At 39.3% G+C, this 18932-nt stretch overlaps 1 protein-coding gene across 1 annotated transcript; it reads left to right on the top strand.

Moving 5' to 3' along the window:
• The first annotated feature begins 895 nt into the window (after positions 1–895).
• si:dkey-27h10.2 (endochitinase 2) lies at positions 896–16912 on the top strand. The gene is made up of 10 exons (XM_041037286.1): positions 896–1089; positions 1767–2039; positions 2192–2290; positions 3163–3204; positions 3367–3449; positions 3774–3870; positions 4003–4095; positions 7847–8089; positions 8807–8901; positions 16379–16912. The coding sequence occupies exons 1-9, from the start codon at positions 1056–1058 to the stop codon at positions 8857–8859; spliced, it is 1017 nt and encodes a 338-aa protein (XP_040893220.1). The 5' UTR covers positions 896–1055; the 3' UTR covers positions 8860–8901; positions 16379–16912.
• The last annotated feature ends 2020 nt before the right edge of the window (positions 16913–18932 follow it).

Below are 18932 nucleotides of genomic sequence, written 5' to 3' on the forward strand. Positions count from 1 at the left end.
CATAATAAAATAGTGACAAATACATGCCATGATTCCCCAGAGCCCTAGGAGATGTAGTCAAGAGATGTTTTATTTGAGCAACAATCCAAAACCCCAAGATATTTGTGTAAGACAAAGAAAAGTAGGCCAAATCATCATATTTGAGAATCTGCAACCGCTGAAAGTTTTCCACCGTACCAGCAAACATACCATAATGTCCTATAGTACTGTTACTGATTTTTGTCACCAGAATCAGAAAACTTTATTGCCAGGTATTTTACACATACAAGGAATTTGCCATGGTGTTGTTGGTGCAAAAAAAATCATTAAATGACACATTCATATATATAAATATATATATATTAAGTTTTTGTACCTCATTTGTTTTACAGTATATCAGGCAGGGAAAAAATGTTTAAGTTAGTTATGCCTTCAGCAAGAAAAGACAGCAACTGTCCTACAACTATCTGGCATATTTCCCCATAGTCACAGCGACATCTAGTGAGCAGAAAATAGAACTGACAAAAATGGAAAAAATTGCACCAAGTAACCTGTTTGGTACCACAATCAGCTTTTGAAGAAAAAGACATAGAATTGTTGACAGTGTTTCCTTTAGAGGAAACAAATTAAAAACACAATTTAGCAATTGAATCCTTGGAATACTAAGATACTAAGAGTAAATATTAGATGAAATATTTGCTGTCACATGTTAAAGTCAGTACAAACAATCCTAACTGTTCACCAAATGAATTAACTTTAAATTCATAGGGAACCATTATAGAGAGGTTTTGTCAGTGGTGAATATCTGCGGCGAGAGGACAGTACTGAAGCAATGTCCCAGTAGCATGTTTCCTCTCATGCCCTTTGAGCAACATTGTACATCCTGCTGTGGTCAGAGGCGTTGATCCTCTTTTTGGTTCCGTAGATGCAAGTAATGCTGTGAAGTACTGAGGAAGAAGCACTGCATGAAATCATCACCTTGGGGCACAGAGCTTTGATAAAAAAAAAATTTTTTAAAACATTTTTTTGTACTTTTTAGATTTTCCCATCTGCCACTGCCATCAATCAAACTTAAGATGACATTGATGGGTTCTTCCTTCTTTATCCTGGGTAAGGCTCATTATATGTTTACATTTATTAATCTGTATTAATCATCAATTTTATAACTAACAAAGTGTTAAGATTTGTTCTCAATATAAAAGAGAAAATCCTGTACCTCAAATGTCCTGTCTGGTTTCAGGTAATCTATTGTAGGCGTTAATAATGGATTAAGAATTTTATATAAACAAATACAGTATTTAAAGATAATATCTGATGAATAAAAAGATAAAGTCAGAATGCTATGTACTGTACTTGAAACACTGTATGAGTAAAAATTCATTAGGCAAACAGGGCCACACCTTGAAATACAGTACTTGCTGGCTGCCTTTGAGGTTTTCAGTTAAAAAAGCTACTGTGAGCATCAATAGATTTGTTAATCCAGTTTTACAGGGGACTGTCCTCTTGTGAAAAACACAAACATAAGTTCAATTCAATTCAATTCAATTGTGTGTGCCAGCAGCTAATTGTGACCCATAGTAACGTTTTATTGTAGATGTGGTATACAGAGCGACAAAGTCCATGTTAGGAGGAGGTTGGGGTGGATGGATGCATCTACAAAACACAGGACTCTGACATGGGTGACCACTTTGCATCCTATCGTTGTAATTGTGTCTTTTAACCATGAACACATCATTTTTGTGTTCACCAGTTGGATAGTGTTGAAAATGCTGTATCCGTTCCTGCAGGTTTGGTTGTGGCTTCTGCCACAGCACAAGGGGAAACAACAACCATGACACTGTCCACAGTTCCAATGAAAATGAACAACGAAATGACCATCAATAACGCCACCACTGTAAACGCCAACCTCAGCAGAGATATCACCAACACCACTACCAATATCAACCACACCACCACCCAGACCAGCGCCATCAACGTCACCAGTACCCCCAGTACCACCAGTGGCATGAACATAACCAACGCCACCAGCACCATCATGCCCTCAACAACAATGCAGAAAGGTGAGAGATGTACCCATAAATGTTGCATTCCCCAAAAACCACTCTGTCTGAGATGTTGGACCTCAAAGCCAATTCATTCATGAGCATGTCTTCCTTCTTTTATGATTGTAGCTGTTTGCTTTCTTGTGGAATAAAGTGCTTCTCTGACTCAGGTGGTGTCACTAAAGATGGCAAGGCTCCCACAGTTAAACCCATTAGTCCTTCTAGAACCACGTCTGCTTCCACAACAAAAAGCAACACAAAGGACAAAGGTGAGTTGAGATTCCTGACAAATGAACTGTATTCTAAAATTTTAAGTAAAATTACAGTAAAAGGCATGCATGATGCTTCTCAAATGATACTTGAACCATATTCACAGCTTTGTGAGCAATAATATTTGGCCATTGTAATACAAGCCAGCTAATCATAGAAACACGATCACCATTGCAAGTGTTTAATGCAATATAACATTTTTTTACTGACAGTGTTTTAAAGGACTAAGTGTATGTGTATGTGTATATGTATATGTAAAAGATGTTGCTTGCAGTGACAAAGCCACCAAAAATGATCACCCAACTTGCAGTTCTCCTCAGCTCTACAGAAGATTTCAGCATCTTTCAGCTAATTGTTTCAGTTTTACAGAGTGCCGCTTCAGTGTTTAGATTCGTTCTCACAGCTCTCATTAACCTCCAGCCTCATTAGGCAGCTGCTTTTAGTGATAAGTCTCTAATAAACCCACTGTACACTACCTGCTACGTACTAGTGCGGACAGACAAAGCTTGGAACTAGCTGGTGAACATAGTGGAGCATTTAGCCGCAAAGATCAGCCAGATGTTTCCCTCAAGAGCTGGTCGAGACAACAGAAAGTGAAAAATGAACGGCACTGTAATGTGTCACTGTTGTGTATTCAGCTTGCTCTGCTGCTTCCAAGTGGCCATAAGAAACAGTTTAGCAGATTTGAACCAGCTAAATATATTGATCATTGATTGAAGCTTAAGCAGCTTTCATCTTCTGATAATAGAAGGTGACATTTAATAAGTCATTTGCAGGTTTAAACTGGAATCCAAACGTCAGATTCTGTTGATACTGTTTCACGTAAACTTTTTCTCTTGAAAAATAAATACTTTTTTTGTACTTCTAACAGAAACCACTGACAACAGACGTAATGCAGGAAGTAACAGCACTGGTAAGATATGTTCAAATGTGGCCCATTACATTTCAAATTATATCAAATCATAATGTATTTGTAGGCTTTGGCATACAGAATGGAATTATGTCTTTGTCTGGAGTCACAGTCACAGTGTGGAAATGTCTTACTCTTTATAAACATGAACTGTTGCCGTCTCAGGTATTATCATCTTCTTCGTGATCATCCTTATAGCTTGTGGACTTGGAATTGGTTGGTACATCACACGGAAGAGAGGAAACAGAGTATGTTACCCCTTCACTTCCATTACGAAACAGGAATAGGAAACAGTTAATAGTTAATAGCTATGGCCACGTTAAGGTTAGCTTACCTTAGCATGAAGACTGGAAACAGAGTGAAACTGCCCTACATAACTTACGTTTTTTTTTGTTTTTTTTTTTATCATTGGACATAACCAGTCTAGCTTTCCCCCTTGTCTCCAGTCTTTAAGCTAAGGTATGCTAACGGGCTGCTAGCTGTAGCTTTATGAACACATGAAAGTGGTATCGGCTTTCTCATTTCCCAAAACATTGGACCATGCGTGTGTTCTGAATCTCTGACTCCTACAGCGCTACTCTGTTGACTTCACTCCCAGCCCAGATGGAGCCAACATCCCTCTCAGCACTGTTGAGCCTGAGTTGCCTGTCGATACTGTTCCTCAGAATGGTCAGTACAACACACCCACGTATATCAACAACACTCACAGAATATTTGTCCTTAACAAAAAAATAATAATAATAAAGATTTCATTGTTTTGTTATTGCACAGAATAAATCCTGATCTCTGTGCACTTTACAGGTCTGCAAACTTCTGAAAATACAGAAGCTACTAAAAAAGAGTCCCAAGAGCCAGAGGCAAAACCTGAAGTCCAAGAGGAGCAGAAACATGAGAGTAAATTTTTTTTTATTGTGTTTTATCAATAGAGCTGAGAGAAACAGGACAGGATGTTTTTTTAGCTGTGAATTTGAAGTGTTATGTGGCCTCATTGTGTGATACTTTCTTTCCTCTTTCTTAAGATTAGCCTTTGCTTTGTAAAAGGAAGTATAGTTCGTGACAGTTCTCTACACTATGCATGATATTAACACTTACTTGCTATGAGGTAGTGTGAATGTCCTTAGTCTTGTAGGCAAACAGAAAATGTGTTTTGCTTCTCTAAGCATGGATTTAATGGCTTAATACAAATGCAAAGTTTTTATGTTAAAAAAAAGACCGTCATTTATAAAACCACATGGCGTTTATAATCTGTCACCCCATTTGTGAATTTTAGAGGAAGGAAATGTAAAGTTGTGCAAGATAACCTGAGCAACACAGAGCTTAAAGAAAGGCTTGTGTAAAGGCTAGATCACACAACTGAAACATTTCCTTTGAAATTTAAAGGTGCCCTGCAGTACTCAAATCAACCACTTGATGGAAATGGAAGCCAAGTTAACAAATTATAAGCCAGTGCAGTTTGCCATAACTGCAGCTGATCTCCAAAATCTCCTACGGGGATTGCTAAGCATGTTGTCATTTTAGAGAGAGTCTGCGTCGTTCTGTATAATTCAAATTCTGGTAAACACATACCAGAGCCTTTGTCTTGCTAGGTAGAAAGTTAGAAATTAAGTTGTAAAGTTTTTAAATCTAGAAATTGGGTAACAAAAATGTTTGTGAGTTCAAGAGGATTGCTTCTTCTGTGACTTCTACACATTTAACTAGACATTTGCTGCCATACAATGCAATGAGTGCAAGCAAAAAAATCATGATTGCTTACTCTTGTATCATTGTTTTGACATTTAACTCGTATGAGAATGTATGAAGTGTTCCTGTTTTACTCAGAGGTCTGCCCATGATGAAAGGCAAAATTTGCAGTCATGTCTGGACCTGCCTCTCTGCCTTGAGCCACACTTTCCTTTAATGGACAGTGCTGATGGCCACTTTGAAAAGCAGCTACCTTTCCAATGGTTCTCTTCCTCTCTTGGGAAAGAAATAATGAAAGTTTGCCAGCAATCAGAGGAAGTGGGAAGCCAGATTTCTAATCGTGCACCTGGGTTTGTTGCTGCTGTTTTGGTTCAGCTTGATGGCAGAAAGATTTGTCTGATGATGACTGCCTGTCCAGTGCACTCAGACTCACTTGTTTTATCTCAAGTGTTTCAATTACTGAAGAAACCAGTCAGACGTTTGGCAAATTATGGTTTCCACAATTACAAAATCTCTGATTTCCCAAAAGCTTATCGTTTACAGCACCTTCTTGAAATTTTCATACATGTGATAACACTAAAAATAACCACAATTCTGCTTAACACAAAGCCACAGCCTTACCTATCCCACACCCTTAACCTATTGGAAACACTCACCCCACCCTTACTGGCCCCCTGGTGGCAGAAAAATTAAATCATCTTTTGGTTGGGATACAGTTAATGTCTCTCTTGTTTTTGCATCTAGAGGGGAAACTGCTTGAATATGTGTGCTTCCCCCTTTCAGTGTTCCTTTCAGTAATGATGATCAGCATGAGATAAGCATGAAAAGAGCAGTACCAGAAAACAAACATCACCCTGCATGACTAAAGTAACTTGATGCAACACTGGACAACTGGTATGAGATAACTGGAAAATTAGACTATTACTACCCAGAAACTCTGTAAGGTGATTTTTGCAAGCCGCACACAGTACAACATGGCTGGTTTGCTATGTAGTTTGGGCCAAAGGATATTGAAGTAACAAAGGAGGCAAAATATAATCAAGTGAGTCTCATTTGTCACTTGCTATGATTACAACCTCTTTCTCTAGAGAGACTTGGCCAAGAAGGAAGTGTCACTGTTTGTTACAAACGCCAGTACAGCCTAAATAAAGAATTCATAGAAACTCTCGAACTGACACACTGAAGAACAGATAGCAGATATCCATTAAAGTGCATACAGGTAATAAAATAAATCCCTGACAGTAAAATGTCATGTTGGTAGAAACAGCAAAAAAGAGCCATGCGATCTGCATAGCCCTGAGAAATGGTCTAATCAGCTGGAATTTGTGAAATCACAGGTGTAGGTGGACCCAGGATTTGGAGCTAGAGTGGGTAGGCTAGGTAGCTTAGCTTAGCTTTGCTTAGAAAAAGCAGTTCTAGCAGCTCTACGTGGCTTCAGTCAAAGACGAGGCGAAACACTTGCCTTAACCGAGTGGAGTGGCACACAATAATATAGTATCTGAGGACGTTTTTAGACTATCTTTCTTTTAGTGGACTGAACTGCTGCTGCTGCTGCTGCTGTTTTGCTAACATGCTGCTTTCATTGTGCAAACTGTGTATACAAGGTGCAAGTAATCGTAGTGAATACAAAAAGTGGCAGAAGTAATTGTGTGAAAAACATAAAAAGAAAGCTTAACACAGTTTAAAAAGTTCGAACCCCGTTTCCTTTCTCACCTCCGCACACCTGGCTCATCACTGTGTGATGCAGGAGTGATTATTGGACTGTTGTTTCAGAAAGTCAGTTGTTCCCAGTGGAGAGATATGCTGGGGGGATTCGAAACACTGACCATGCGACAAGTATTTCACTTGAAGCATATGATGCTTTAAACTGTACACAGTACAACAGTAAAGAAACAAGAGTATGAGTTTACAGCAGATATTTGGTCATAAACCAATGTATTCAACAAACAGACATTTGTCTGATGATGCTAGATGAAAAATCATCAGGGAGTTATTAGGATCCATCCTCTGGGCATCTTGGATATCTATTCCAAATATCATGAAAATCCATCTCATGGTTCTCGAGATGGAGGGAGTTACATGGTGTTTTTGTATAAACAACAGTTTATCCAAGTACTTCTCATATCCATCCTTATTCTAACCTGACTGCTTCCTGGCTCCGGCCCAGCACTTAATGCACAAACATTAGAGTGATATAAGGAAAGCATATAAACTTATTTTGCAGTCTCAGTAGATGAAATAAGAATGCTAAGCTAACAATCAGGTCATCTGTCCACCTGTGATACAGTCTAGTCATCCACCGTAAACCAGATGATTCTCTGAAGGTTGGAATGATGCCTCAGGAGCCATCTTAGTCATGGCAGAATTATGTCTAGAACAACGGTCGCCTTCCTCTCCCCTTCATCTCCGCTTTCCCTCCACCTAATCCTGGGTCAGATAATGATGGGGCCGCCCTACTTTCCCACAGCCTCCAACAGCTGCATGGCTGTAGCTCATTAGGAACTGGTCAGTAATCAACCGCCTCATTACCAACATGGTGGCCCCCTCAAATGCCTTTGCCCAGGAGAAATCCCCCCCTGACTGTCAGAGAGGCCAAACCACTTCGGGCTATATCAGTGTAAATACTGTTATTATGTGGCAGCTAAACACCGAATACACTGACCCAAATAGCCAACCTATAATGTCACTGAAGTTTCAAATGACAGAGCAATGTCTCAACAATGTTACACAATTAATTTATTGCAACAGTTTAACTTCCTAATAAAAAGGCACGACATTCATGTTGGGTTTTTCCAGTTTATTTCAATATGACTCAGTCTGTGTGTTGTGTCAATTCATCCACATGTTGTTTTCGTTTACATTTGTTATGTTAACTGGATACTTAATAGGAAACAGCATCAATGTTCTTGAGAACCACTGAAAAAAGCTTAATGGTTTGCTTTTTCTTGCATTTGTCCCTTCACAGCTGAAGCTGACAAATCTGTTGTTGATCCCGGCGCTGAGTCTGCAGCTCCGGCTCCTTCTCCAGACAGCTCTGGGGACAAACCCAAAGAGGACGTCGTAGAGCAGAGTCCTCCTGCACCTGTGGAGCCGAGCACGGAGGAGAAAACTGATGATGAAGGCGTCGTGTCCAACAAGACCTCAGTGGAATCGCTGAAGGAGACAAATGAGAACAACAGCAATAATACTGACTTCAGTCAGGAGAGAGGTTGGTATTTAAATAATTTGTCCCCTCCAAAAAGTCATTGTGATTCCTCATACTATCTGAAATGTAAACAATTTAACAAACCTTCCACAGCCACATAATTTACAGCATACACTCGTATGCTTTTTATACTGTATGTCTATGGTACACTGTGTTGAATTTGATGTAGCCCTACATGGCGGATATGTTGACAGATAAAGTGACAGCTCCTTTGTTTTGTTCATATCTTGGTTCCAATTTACTGGAACATTTACTACATAAATTGAATAAACAGTGTGTGCAACCAGGATTTCTCCTGAGCATATGTGTGCTAAAAGAGTTATTGCACTGCAATTAATATGAGGCTTTAGCAGTTTGAGCAAGTCAAACAAGTTTCAAAATCAGTCTTTAGTACAAAATTCCCTTTGCATTTTATTTCTGGTTTGCAGGGGATTGGGATTGTAATGAAAAAGAGGGACTTAATGAGGTGCTAAAAAGACAGCAACTACAAAAGAAACCTACTTGATTGCCCAACTCTGACTGCTGAAGTCCCGAATTACCTTTAGATAAACCTTATAATGCAGTTTTTAATTCTAAGGACCGACGGACTTTTCTGTTTGAATGGTAAAGTATGAAATATAATTACTAGATGTTTTTTTGTGTTTACTATTGATCCACCTACTTTTGACCAACAAGCAAATCATTTTAGAGTTTAACATAATTTCTTTGTCTTTTAAACAGATCTGGAGTCGAGCTACACCTTCTGGGACATTCCCCTCAACTGCCCAGTGTGACATTATTGTCTCGCTCCCCCTGTCCTGTTCCTCAAAAACTTGGTAAGGCCACAGTGGATGAATACTCTGCTGCAGCTGCTGCACCGCTCAGCCAGTTCAGGTGTTAGGAAAGGGAAAACCCCCACCCCGAACTGCAGGTCACCAGACCACATACGACCACTGGGAGTGCTGTGTTACAGCTTCCCATCCTGAACTGTTAAAAATAGAGGAGTCATACCCATTAAATCTAAAATTATAAAATCTGCTTGTCCCCCAGAATTGTAAATCACATTGATAGCCTGGTGTCCAGTAGTTTATAAATACACATTATGGAAGCTACATCCAAAACTGAGCCTCATTGCAAGAGACAGCATCACAACATACAGTATATCATTATTTCAGAATTGCTTGTTTGCTTTTACTTTTGTTTTCCTTTTTTATTCTTTTAATAGATTTGTATGTGTTAAGTAACTATAGGTCTGCGGACAAAATAATTTTTCCAGAGCTATCACTGGCATCTCAAAGTCTCTGTCATTGTTATCGTGTGACAAAAGATCCACACTGACAACTGAGCAAATTCAACCCACTGATGAAGAACAGGGGAAAGAAGTTATTATACAGTTCAGATGTTTTTGTCAAATAGTTATTTCTAGGGTTGAAAGGAAGTTTCATGCTCATTTGTTCGTGTATATTTTTCTTCCGGTACCTCCTGCTCTATCTTCTACTCATAGATGAGATTCTTCTCACACGAGTAGTAACATGGGCCCTCTCAGACTAATCATCATGTGCTTCATGCTGGAAAGCCCACATCTGCACCTGCATCCCCCTCCTATCTGCTAAGAAACACTCAAGGCCGAAGCCTGAGGCCTGAGGAATTCACACTGCTCTTAACAGCTGATGATAAGCTCACATCTTAGAAGCTAACCGCTCAGAAGCTCTGTGTTAGCAGTCACGGATCATCTCCGTTCTCACAAAAACACCAGCTTCAGAAATCCCAGGCATCTCCATTTCAGCAAAGGAAGTCAGCTCTACTTCTATATTTTGTCTCTAAATACTTGTTCATACAGTGAGAGAAAACCTAAACTATAAATGTAAATAAAAAGGGTGATCTTCAGCAGTGGAAACTGTCCCTGGATTATGTTTCCAAACAGGCCTTGTTCACAGCAGACATTTTGACTTGTCGTTGAAAAGAAACACACGTATTACTAATAAGATCAACAACGACTCTGTTCTGTTCAGGTGTCCTAGATTTTTTTTTGTTATGGCTGTGCCCAGGAACATGAGGGAAGGACCCAAATGCAGACACACTAGGCAGACTAATGAGAAAACATAGGAGCCACACTGCAGTAGGAACACAGGAACAAAGACAGGCAGGGTAGCAGGTACAACTCCATCAGGTACAAACTTGGGCATGACAACAAGAACAGACTCAGGCACAAACACAGACAAAGTAACAAAGAGACGAAGCATCAACGAGACTTAAATACTTTGGGGCTAATTGACAACAGGTGACACAAATCTGGGCGGACCAGACAATCAACAAAGGTAGGAAACTAGACAAAGGCAGGAAGTAGACAGAGAACAGATACACAAGGGACAGGGCTTCAAAATAAAACAGGAAGTGCTAAAATCAAAACTCAAGAAACCAAAACCAGAGTAACATGACTTTCAACATAAAAGACCAGAAATTACTGAACAACCAGGAACTGAGGCATAAGATCAGAGACACTGCACTTCAAAACCAGTTCAAAAGATGTCATAAGATCCAGATGGTCCAGAAAGATTTCCAAAACAATCCAAAGTTCAACAAAAGTCCAACAAGGTCCAAAAAGAGTTCAAAATAACCACCCTAGGGGCTGGTCATAACATTTCTGCATCTAGAAATTTCATCTCTTGTTTTGGTGAGTTTAATGCAGATCTTTTTTTTTAGATATCTACCAATATGCTTTTCTGGCGGTACCCTTAATTTCTTCTAAGGACCCAAAGTTATGTGCTTACTTTGGGTCCTTAGATTAGCATTATGTATTTATGTAATTAGCCTAACCTTAATCAAATAGCTCTTGTTTCCTAAACTTAACCATATGATGGACTCAGGATGCAAACTCTGATCTCCAGTGTCATAGTCCTGCAGTTTATACACTGACCATCAACCTCAACTGCCTCTACAACCTTCTTTTGGGTACTGTGCAGTACAAAAAAGTGCTACTCTTTGTCGAAGGAACATCATGATCCAGGCAGCAACTATGTTTTGAAACATAATGTAATTGTGAAAATACAGTGCCACATGAACATAATTTCCACAACTCAATAGTTGTGCAGAGTGTGAGAAAGTATTCTGGGGCCACAATATGAGACACCTTTCCAAAATGACACAATGAACACACACTGTAAAACAGTGAATAGCACAATTTGGGAAAACAGCAGAGAAGAGAAAAAGTGAACTCTTCACTCACTCCCACCTGGATTGGGAAGTGATGAGCAAGCTGGAAACTGAAGTTGAAAGGCTGTCTGCCATTCTGCGTCCGTGGATAATGGATATGAACTGACAGGTCGTAAACTAAACCAGCATAATTAGACGTGGGACTTCACTGTGTTATTTTCCAGTCAGGGCTCGACTTTCATGTTTGATGGCTAATGTTGGAGGAAACTGTCTGTATTGCCTGAATATTTCACAGAGAGGAGGACGCAAGTGAAAGAGGGTGACAGACAGAGATTTAACTGTGTCAGACAAACGAGGCTAGTAGTTAGCTAAAAGCAGCTTGTTTAGTTTGCAGAGGTCCTTACTGGAAGGAGCTGCTGCTGCTGCTGTTGCTGGTTCAGAGACAGGTCACAAAGACAAGGAGGGTCACGGATCTGAGGCCAAAGAGGGAGCTTTATCTCTCATGATCCTTTGGCTTTGGCTTAACGAGAAAAATGAAGTGAAAAAGCACAAAAGATTAATACACTTGTTCAGCTTTATACCCTTTTGGCTCTTTCTTTGTCCTCCCCCTTATAGCAGAATTAATTTTCTCAGGGAATATTGCAGGTGTAAACACAGGTTTACGGTGGGCAGGATGACAGTTGGTGTACGTGGTGAATGCGGGATCTTTATCTTAGTAATAACAGTGAAGGGAAGCTTCCTGCTCATGGGTTTTGATGTGGTTCAGACTGGCAGGTAGACCATTACACCTGGGCAGCTTTACAGGAGGGAGGGACTGTCGGAAAGTGCAGACTGACACTCCCCTCATGCTACAAGAAGAAAACAGCTGGTAGAGGCTGGTTCTGCCCCTTCCTCCCTGCACTTCCTACCACAAACCATCAAGTTTTGGTAAAAAAAAAAAAAAATTGAAAACTAAAACTTACAATTTCAAAGTGGTGAAGATGTCAATTAGAAGTTCACTATTAAAGGGCTGTGCATGCTGTACATGCTGCACACTCACTTTTGAGGCTGTGTCAGTGTCATCGCTTTTTTCACATGGATGTTTTTTTGTTCTAACTTGATTTAGTTTAATCTAGATCCCTTGGGTTTATAAAACTCCCAAATGCCAGTTAATATAGGGGAGCTTGAGGTCTTCACCATAGTCCTTTTTCACTTTATTGTACATTTCACTTCATTGTACATCATTTACTGTGTTGATAGCACCTGAATAGCATAATGTCAGTGTCACTCAGCGTCTGTGTATATAGAGTTGTTGATGATCTATATTCTTTAAAAGCCTCAACATCACCATCATATTTTTTAAAAAGAGAGATGAGAAATTTCCAATAATTGGATAATCACTAGCTTCATATAACTAGAAAGAAACATCACAAGGCTTTTGATTAATTCTCGTCAGTGTTTTGGGATATACAGTGATCCTCAAACACACCTGACAAACACACACCAGCAGGCATTCATAAAAACACCTGAATTTTGTTTATTTATCAGGGTTCACCTACAAAATTTTGTAACATGACATGCAGGACTAAAGTGGATGTGAAGATGTGAAACTAAGCTTCAGGAAATGTGGTTGTACTTGTAGTTGAGTCCCTGAAACCTTTGACACATCCTGTGTCAAAGATCAAGTTGAAATTGAACAGTGTTCAATTTCACTCTCAAGGTCCAACATATAAGTAAAAAATATTTACTAGTCATTCCAGGAATACAACTGACCATTCTTTGACACAGTATAAAGATAATAAATCTTTCAGTGGTGTTTTGACGATGCCATTCCCTTTAACGCCCTGTCAACATATTAGGAATTGTTCACCAGAAAAAAAATGAGACGAGGGGACAAACTGATTGTTTCCCAAATAGTTTATGTGAGTTTGTTTTGAAACCGAACCCCTTATGAGGTCATGGTGTGCTTTTGTTGAAAGAAATGAGACACTGATAAATGAGGTCAACCTGACCGTCCCTGAACTGAAACAAGCACAGAACCTTTCAGGCTGCTGTCATTACACATGTACAGCAGACTGATACCTTCCTTTGTGTCTCTATACACACTGTATTAACCTCACATGTTAGCTTCCTGTGTTACGCCTCTTTATAAAAACCATGGGGTTTGTCCTTTTCCCTCTTCGGTTCCTTGACCTGAGGAGGTTCTGGGTTGTCCTTTCCAAAGGTCATAGGTCACACAATCCTAATTAAAGGGCTCACAGTGACTGCAGGAGAATAATGTGGCCTCAATGTCAGAGTCAACTGGCTCACATTCTTTGCCTGTCATTGAGCAAGTCTCTGCAGAATTGGATGTGTAGCGGCTGCTGTGATGTGAAGCCCAAACCAGGACACATTTCAGCAAGGCCACTGCACATGACAGAACCTGCAACAAATGAAATGCAATATTTGTGAGAAAAATAGATGGACACATGAAGAACCGTTAGCTGTAAATCTACTAAAGGATTGGTTGATTAATTTACTATTAATAAAGCCATAAGTTACCATTTATAAACCATGTGTAACAGTCAACTTACCAGAAAGTAGCACTGAAGCTGAAGATGAAAGTAAGTGGTCTCTTTAAAGACTCCTTACTTCTACTTTCCCTGATGCCCCAACCTACATCCTTTTATTTTAAGAGATGTCCGGGTATGCCAGGCCTTGACCTTCACCATTTACACCATAGGTATTTTACAACAAGAGAGAGACATTTTCTAGATTTTTCCTTTGTACTTCTGTCCACACTTCGGCAGGTGGCCCACAAAACATTTATAGGGTTTAGTTTAGCGGTGTATGTTTCACTTCTTTACACCATGCTGCACGTCTATCAACAAAGGAAAAGAGGAGGGGGAGTAACATAGTGAAAACAATTTGTAGAGAACACAGAAATAGAGTTAGGACTCCAGTCATATGATGTGGACTCACAGTAGGTTAGCTGCGAATCACACCTTTGACATTTTGTGATTTATTGCTGCCTCAAATCTGCCTAGTTACTAACAGTCCCTAATGCTTTGTTCGTTTTTGCAAATCACTTTCTGTAAAGACGAACCAGCTGTCCAGTTTATGTTGTAGTAATGACAACTTACTGCAGTTTAAAAATTTGTCATAATTACCAGTTAAAAGGGGTTTTGTTTATGTTGCTGGTTCCCTGAGGACAGGAGTAGGTAAATGTTTACATTTTGGGTAAAGTCACTGCTCTCCTGCAATGACTTTACCCAAAAATGTGTGTGTACAGCTTTGTGAGCTCTGCAGTAAAACAATTACACATGCATTTGTACAATAAATCAGGTTGTAAGCTTAGATGTGTATTAGCAATTTCCAAGTAAGGTATTTGTCATGATTGTAATTTTAGAACTCATAATCACTTAATTGTTTAAAACTTTGACGAGTTGGTATTAGAAGAAAAGCTAGGGGATCACCAAAGTCAGTGGACCAAAGTAGTGGTCTGGACCAAATGACTACCTAACCAACCACTATTGTTATTACTAGAGTCAGGCTGTTCCTCTCCTTTTGTCCTCTCCAGGCTGGTTTAGACATTCCTGGCCTGACTTTGTGCAGTTGGCAGGGCTGCTGTGATCAGGACGCCTGCTGACAGACGGGTATACATTCACCTGCTGGTAGTGCCTCTGGCATGGGCTCCACATTCCTCAGACAGTGTCAAACTGTCATAGTCGCACAGTGGCTTTATTACATCTCTGTCTCTCATCATTCACACACAGTTTAAAGTGAATTCAGGTGGATGCTGAATGAAAGTTCCTAAAAATGTTAAAGCCTCGAGTTTCCTTTCATGTGATGCGAGTTGATGTGTGGACATGTTTAATGTTGAAACATGAATGTGGAAACATCCAGTTGTTTAGAAATCTAAAAATCAGCTGGTGGCCTAACTGGTAACACACTAGCCAGCCAGAAACTAGTGCTAGTCAGTCATAACATCTCTCTGAGCTTCTTTCTGTACCAGGCTATTCATTCACCTGCATTTTTGTACATGAATTGTACATCACAAAAAAAGTTGCTGAAGCGGGGCAAAAGCTCTATGGCTGACCTTGGAGTAATGAATCCTTCAAGTGTTTTGCTCCAGTTGTTCAGACGTCTGTTTTTGCACACACCCCTTGTCACGTCAATAGCCCCTAATAAAGACATTCATCCCTTTACAAAATACATACGAGATTAGTTCAGTGACACATGATGGGATGTTACAAGTAAAGATTTTAATGGGATTTAAAAGATTGAAACTGATAATCCAATGCTTCAGATGCAAAATTAAGTAGAAAACCGAACAAAAAGAACTTACTTAACCTCAAAAAGGGTTTTCAAAAACGCACATTGTTTTACCTGAACAGCATTTGTGGATTTTCTATTTGTGTGTGACTGAAAAGGATGATCACCCTGGCAAAGGATTCAGCTGAGAATTTTCCTCCACACTCCTAAATCCCCATTGGAATGCCCAGTCTTTCAGCGACCAGGTTTCACTATAGTGGCTAACTGGTTTCCACAGATCCCTATCTCTCTCCGTGGCTGAGCACAGCCATATAGACTAAGATCAATGTGAAGTCTCACCTGCAACCTGAGCCTCAGTAGTCGCATTACTGGTCTAAAACCAAACTCCTTTATATTGGATGCAGTTCACATTAACTCAGGTCAAATTTGAGATTGTGAGGTTTGTGAGAACAAACATGTCTTTGACAGATACGACTGGGTTTGAATGATTGTCACAGTGCAATACATCAGTGGGCTCTAAACCCTGCTGAAAGCATCAGCCATTGTCTTCAAGTAATTGTTGTAAAAAGACAATAGAAAGAGATTATGACATCTTCATTTAGGCAAACATTTGGATGCATCCAAAAACAAACCTTCCCAGTGCTGTTGTCACTTCGCCCTCGAGCACTAAAGTGCTTTTTTTTTTTTTGTAGCCACTTAATGGCGAAGCATAAATCACATCAATAGATGTGGAGTGGGATTATGTCAGCTATCCTTTCCTTCAAACAGATGTTTCTCCATAGAGGTCAAAGATCATGGCAAAGACCACATAAACTTGGCCAAAGCAGAAGTTGCTAGTGGAAAAAGCAGGTGATTGCAGGACACATGACTGTGGGACAAAATTCACTGTTTTCATTGATCTGTCCCTTTTTTCTTTCTCTTTCTCAGATTGAAGAAAAGACTCATAAACTCAAGCGAACAAAGGACTCTTCTGTTCATTCTGTGTGCAAAGCTTAGTTGGCTCTTGCCTTCTTGTTGGAAACTAGTTTGATGTAACAGCTTTTTCCAAATCAAATATCAGCTGGGCCCAGGTTTTACTTACTGATTTCACTGATAACAGAATTTGTGTGTATTGAAAAGTATTTTTAAATTATTTTTTATTAATGACCTTATTGATGGTGAATACATGATGTAAATAAATTCATGTTGTTACTTTTCAGTATTAGTGTAAATACAAGCATTGGCAGTGTACACTCACTGTCACTTCCCAAAGATATCCTCAAGTGTGGGCTTGCAACCTGGCAACCTAAAACTACTCTTCACACACTCTTTACATTTTACAACAAATTCAGAATGCGGTATGCGTTTGTAATTTTCCATGTTCTTCCCATTCAGGTCTATTAGTAAGTTTCCGTTATGCTAAAAAATTGCTATGATGTGAAGGTTATTTGATTGTATTAAATAAAAGTACTCTAACTTTGTCTCAAATGTTTTTGGTGCTGGTTAATCATTCTGATGATCCATCTTGGCCTCAGAACTAAGTCAAGTCCAAAAATTTATAATGCTGATGTGAGTGAGAGTTATGAATCTTTTTTGTGTGAACACGAAAGAAACTGGACAGCTCTAAAGTGACAGAGCAACATTGCCTTTCTTGCCTTTCTTCTTCGATCTGAGAAAATAATTACTACAATATACAATTATAATTTGTTAAGTACAACATGCTGTATGACTGCTGCTCCCCTGCTGATTTTTACAAACTGTTCTTCAGATAACCTCTGACTTGTTTTACTGTAAGTGCAAACATGAGCTCCAGGTGCAAACACATTTAGTTCAAAGGGACAGTGTTAAAAGACAGGAATCCCCCCGACACTGTGCTGCACACATTCCTGGGTCAGTGGCTGGGTTTCTCCTTTTGGAAACAGTGTTGTTTAGGAGTAAATGTTTTTTATTATGCTACATGTCAAATACGCCAGTGCAAATAAGATAGAATATTAATTTGCTATTTAAAAGATAATAAATGTAAATTTACTGCTGTGTGGGATTTGAGCTCATCACTAAAGGAGCAGCCTATATATATGACTTTAGATTCCTGATTAATTTCATGAGGCACATAATATTTTTATTATTTCCATCTACAGTGATGTGTTGCCCAGTGTTTGGGTCTGATCCAGCTGCTATATCCAGCCTGTTTCCATGGGCTTCTGCTGTCCTTTAAAGACAAGTGATAGCACCGGCCTATATCAATCTGGCCGCAGGATGCTTTAATCCACCATTAAGCAGATGAAATTTTGCACTGAGCCTGCGGTGCAGCAGTGACGGCAGGAGCGGTTCTAAAATTTGTGAGCGTACCCCCTCAAACCTGACCGCAGTCATGGACACCCTGCACCAAACCTCCCAGTACAGCAGAACACAAACCTCTTCCTCCTTGGAACTGGATCCAAAGGTCTCAGTATCCTCTATTTATACGCTGTGTATATTTACAACAGACCGGATGATTAGGATGCAAGCGAGTAGTGCTAAAGCCAAGAGAATGTAGCGGCAATTTTCTTCAGCAATTCTAAGGAAACAAGGAGTTTATCATGGTTGAGCCACACTGAAAAAAATGTTTTGTTGAATTTACTCAATTTTAATACTGAAAGTGGTTGCACGCAATACATTTATCTAAATCTAGACATATTTTTTAAGTTGACTGTACTAGTAATTTCAAATAAATTATTTAAGCAGTTTCAGCACAAAAATTCAGGGTACTTCTTACTTTTTTTGTATTTCCTTAGTAATTCTAACTAAACCCGTGTTTAATTTACTTAAATTCATTATGTAATTCATAGTTGCAGATTTAGATGAGTGTATTGCGTGCAACCACTTTCAACATTAAAATTGAGTAAATTCAATGAAACATTTTTTTCAGCGCACCTCTCTGATGTCAAAGCTTGTTTTCAAAGAATCTGTCAGAGCTACTTTCAGCGATTTCACACATTCTGCTCTTGATCCTTTAAAAAAAATTCACAATCTTTATTTGATCAGGTAGTCTCTGAGATTGACATCTCATTTTCAAGAGAAACTTGAGTCCAGCAGAGCAAAGACAACCAAAAAATATGTAATGAATATAACATTCTTCTCCTTCAACAAAACATAATTCTGAACTCCATCAAGAAAGGATGAGCAACATTTGAGAACAAGACATCTCCATAGTCAAGCACAGGCATGATGGTGGATAAAATATGTTTGCAACACAAAAGACGATGAAATCCTTGATACAAGGAGATGTATTTCGTGTTTACTAGATAACCTAACAAGACAGGGTGATTCCTGAGAAGTGATTCAGATCTGATGTATTTTTGTATTCATTTGACTGTGTCTTAAATGTATTCAGCACTTACTATATCCTCCTCTCTGTGAGCCGGAATTTCAGTATTCATTGAATGCAATGTATGTAAGCGCAGTACTGCACATTAGCAGTAGTACGTCTGACCAGGAAGGTAACTCCTATGTTTTACAGTAG

This window comes from Toxotes jaculatrix, chromosome 4 (genome assembly GCF_017976425.1).
Source record: "Toxotes jaculatrix isolate fToxJac2 chromosome 4, fToxJac2.pri, whole genome shotgun sequence".
In the NCBI taxonomy this organism is placed as follows: Eukaryota; Metazoa; Chordata; class Actinopteri; family Toxotidae; genus Toxotes; species Toxotes jaculatrix.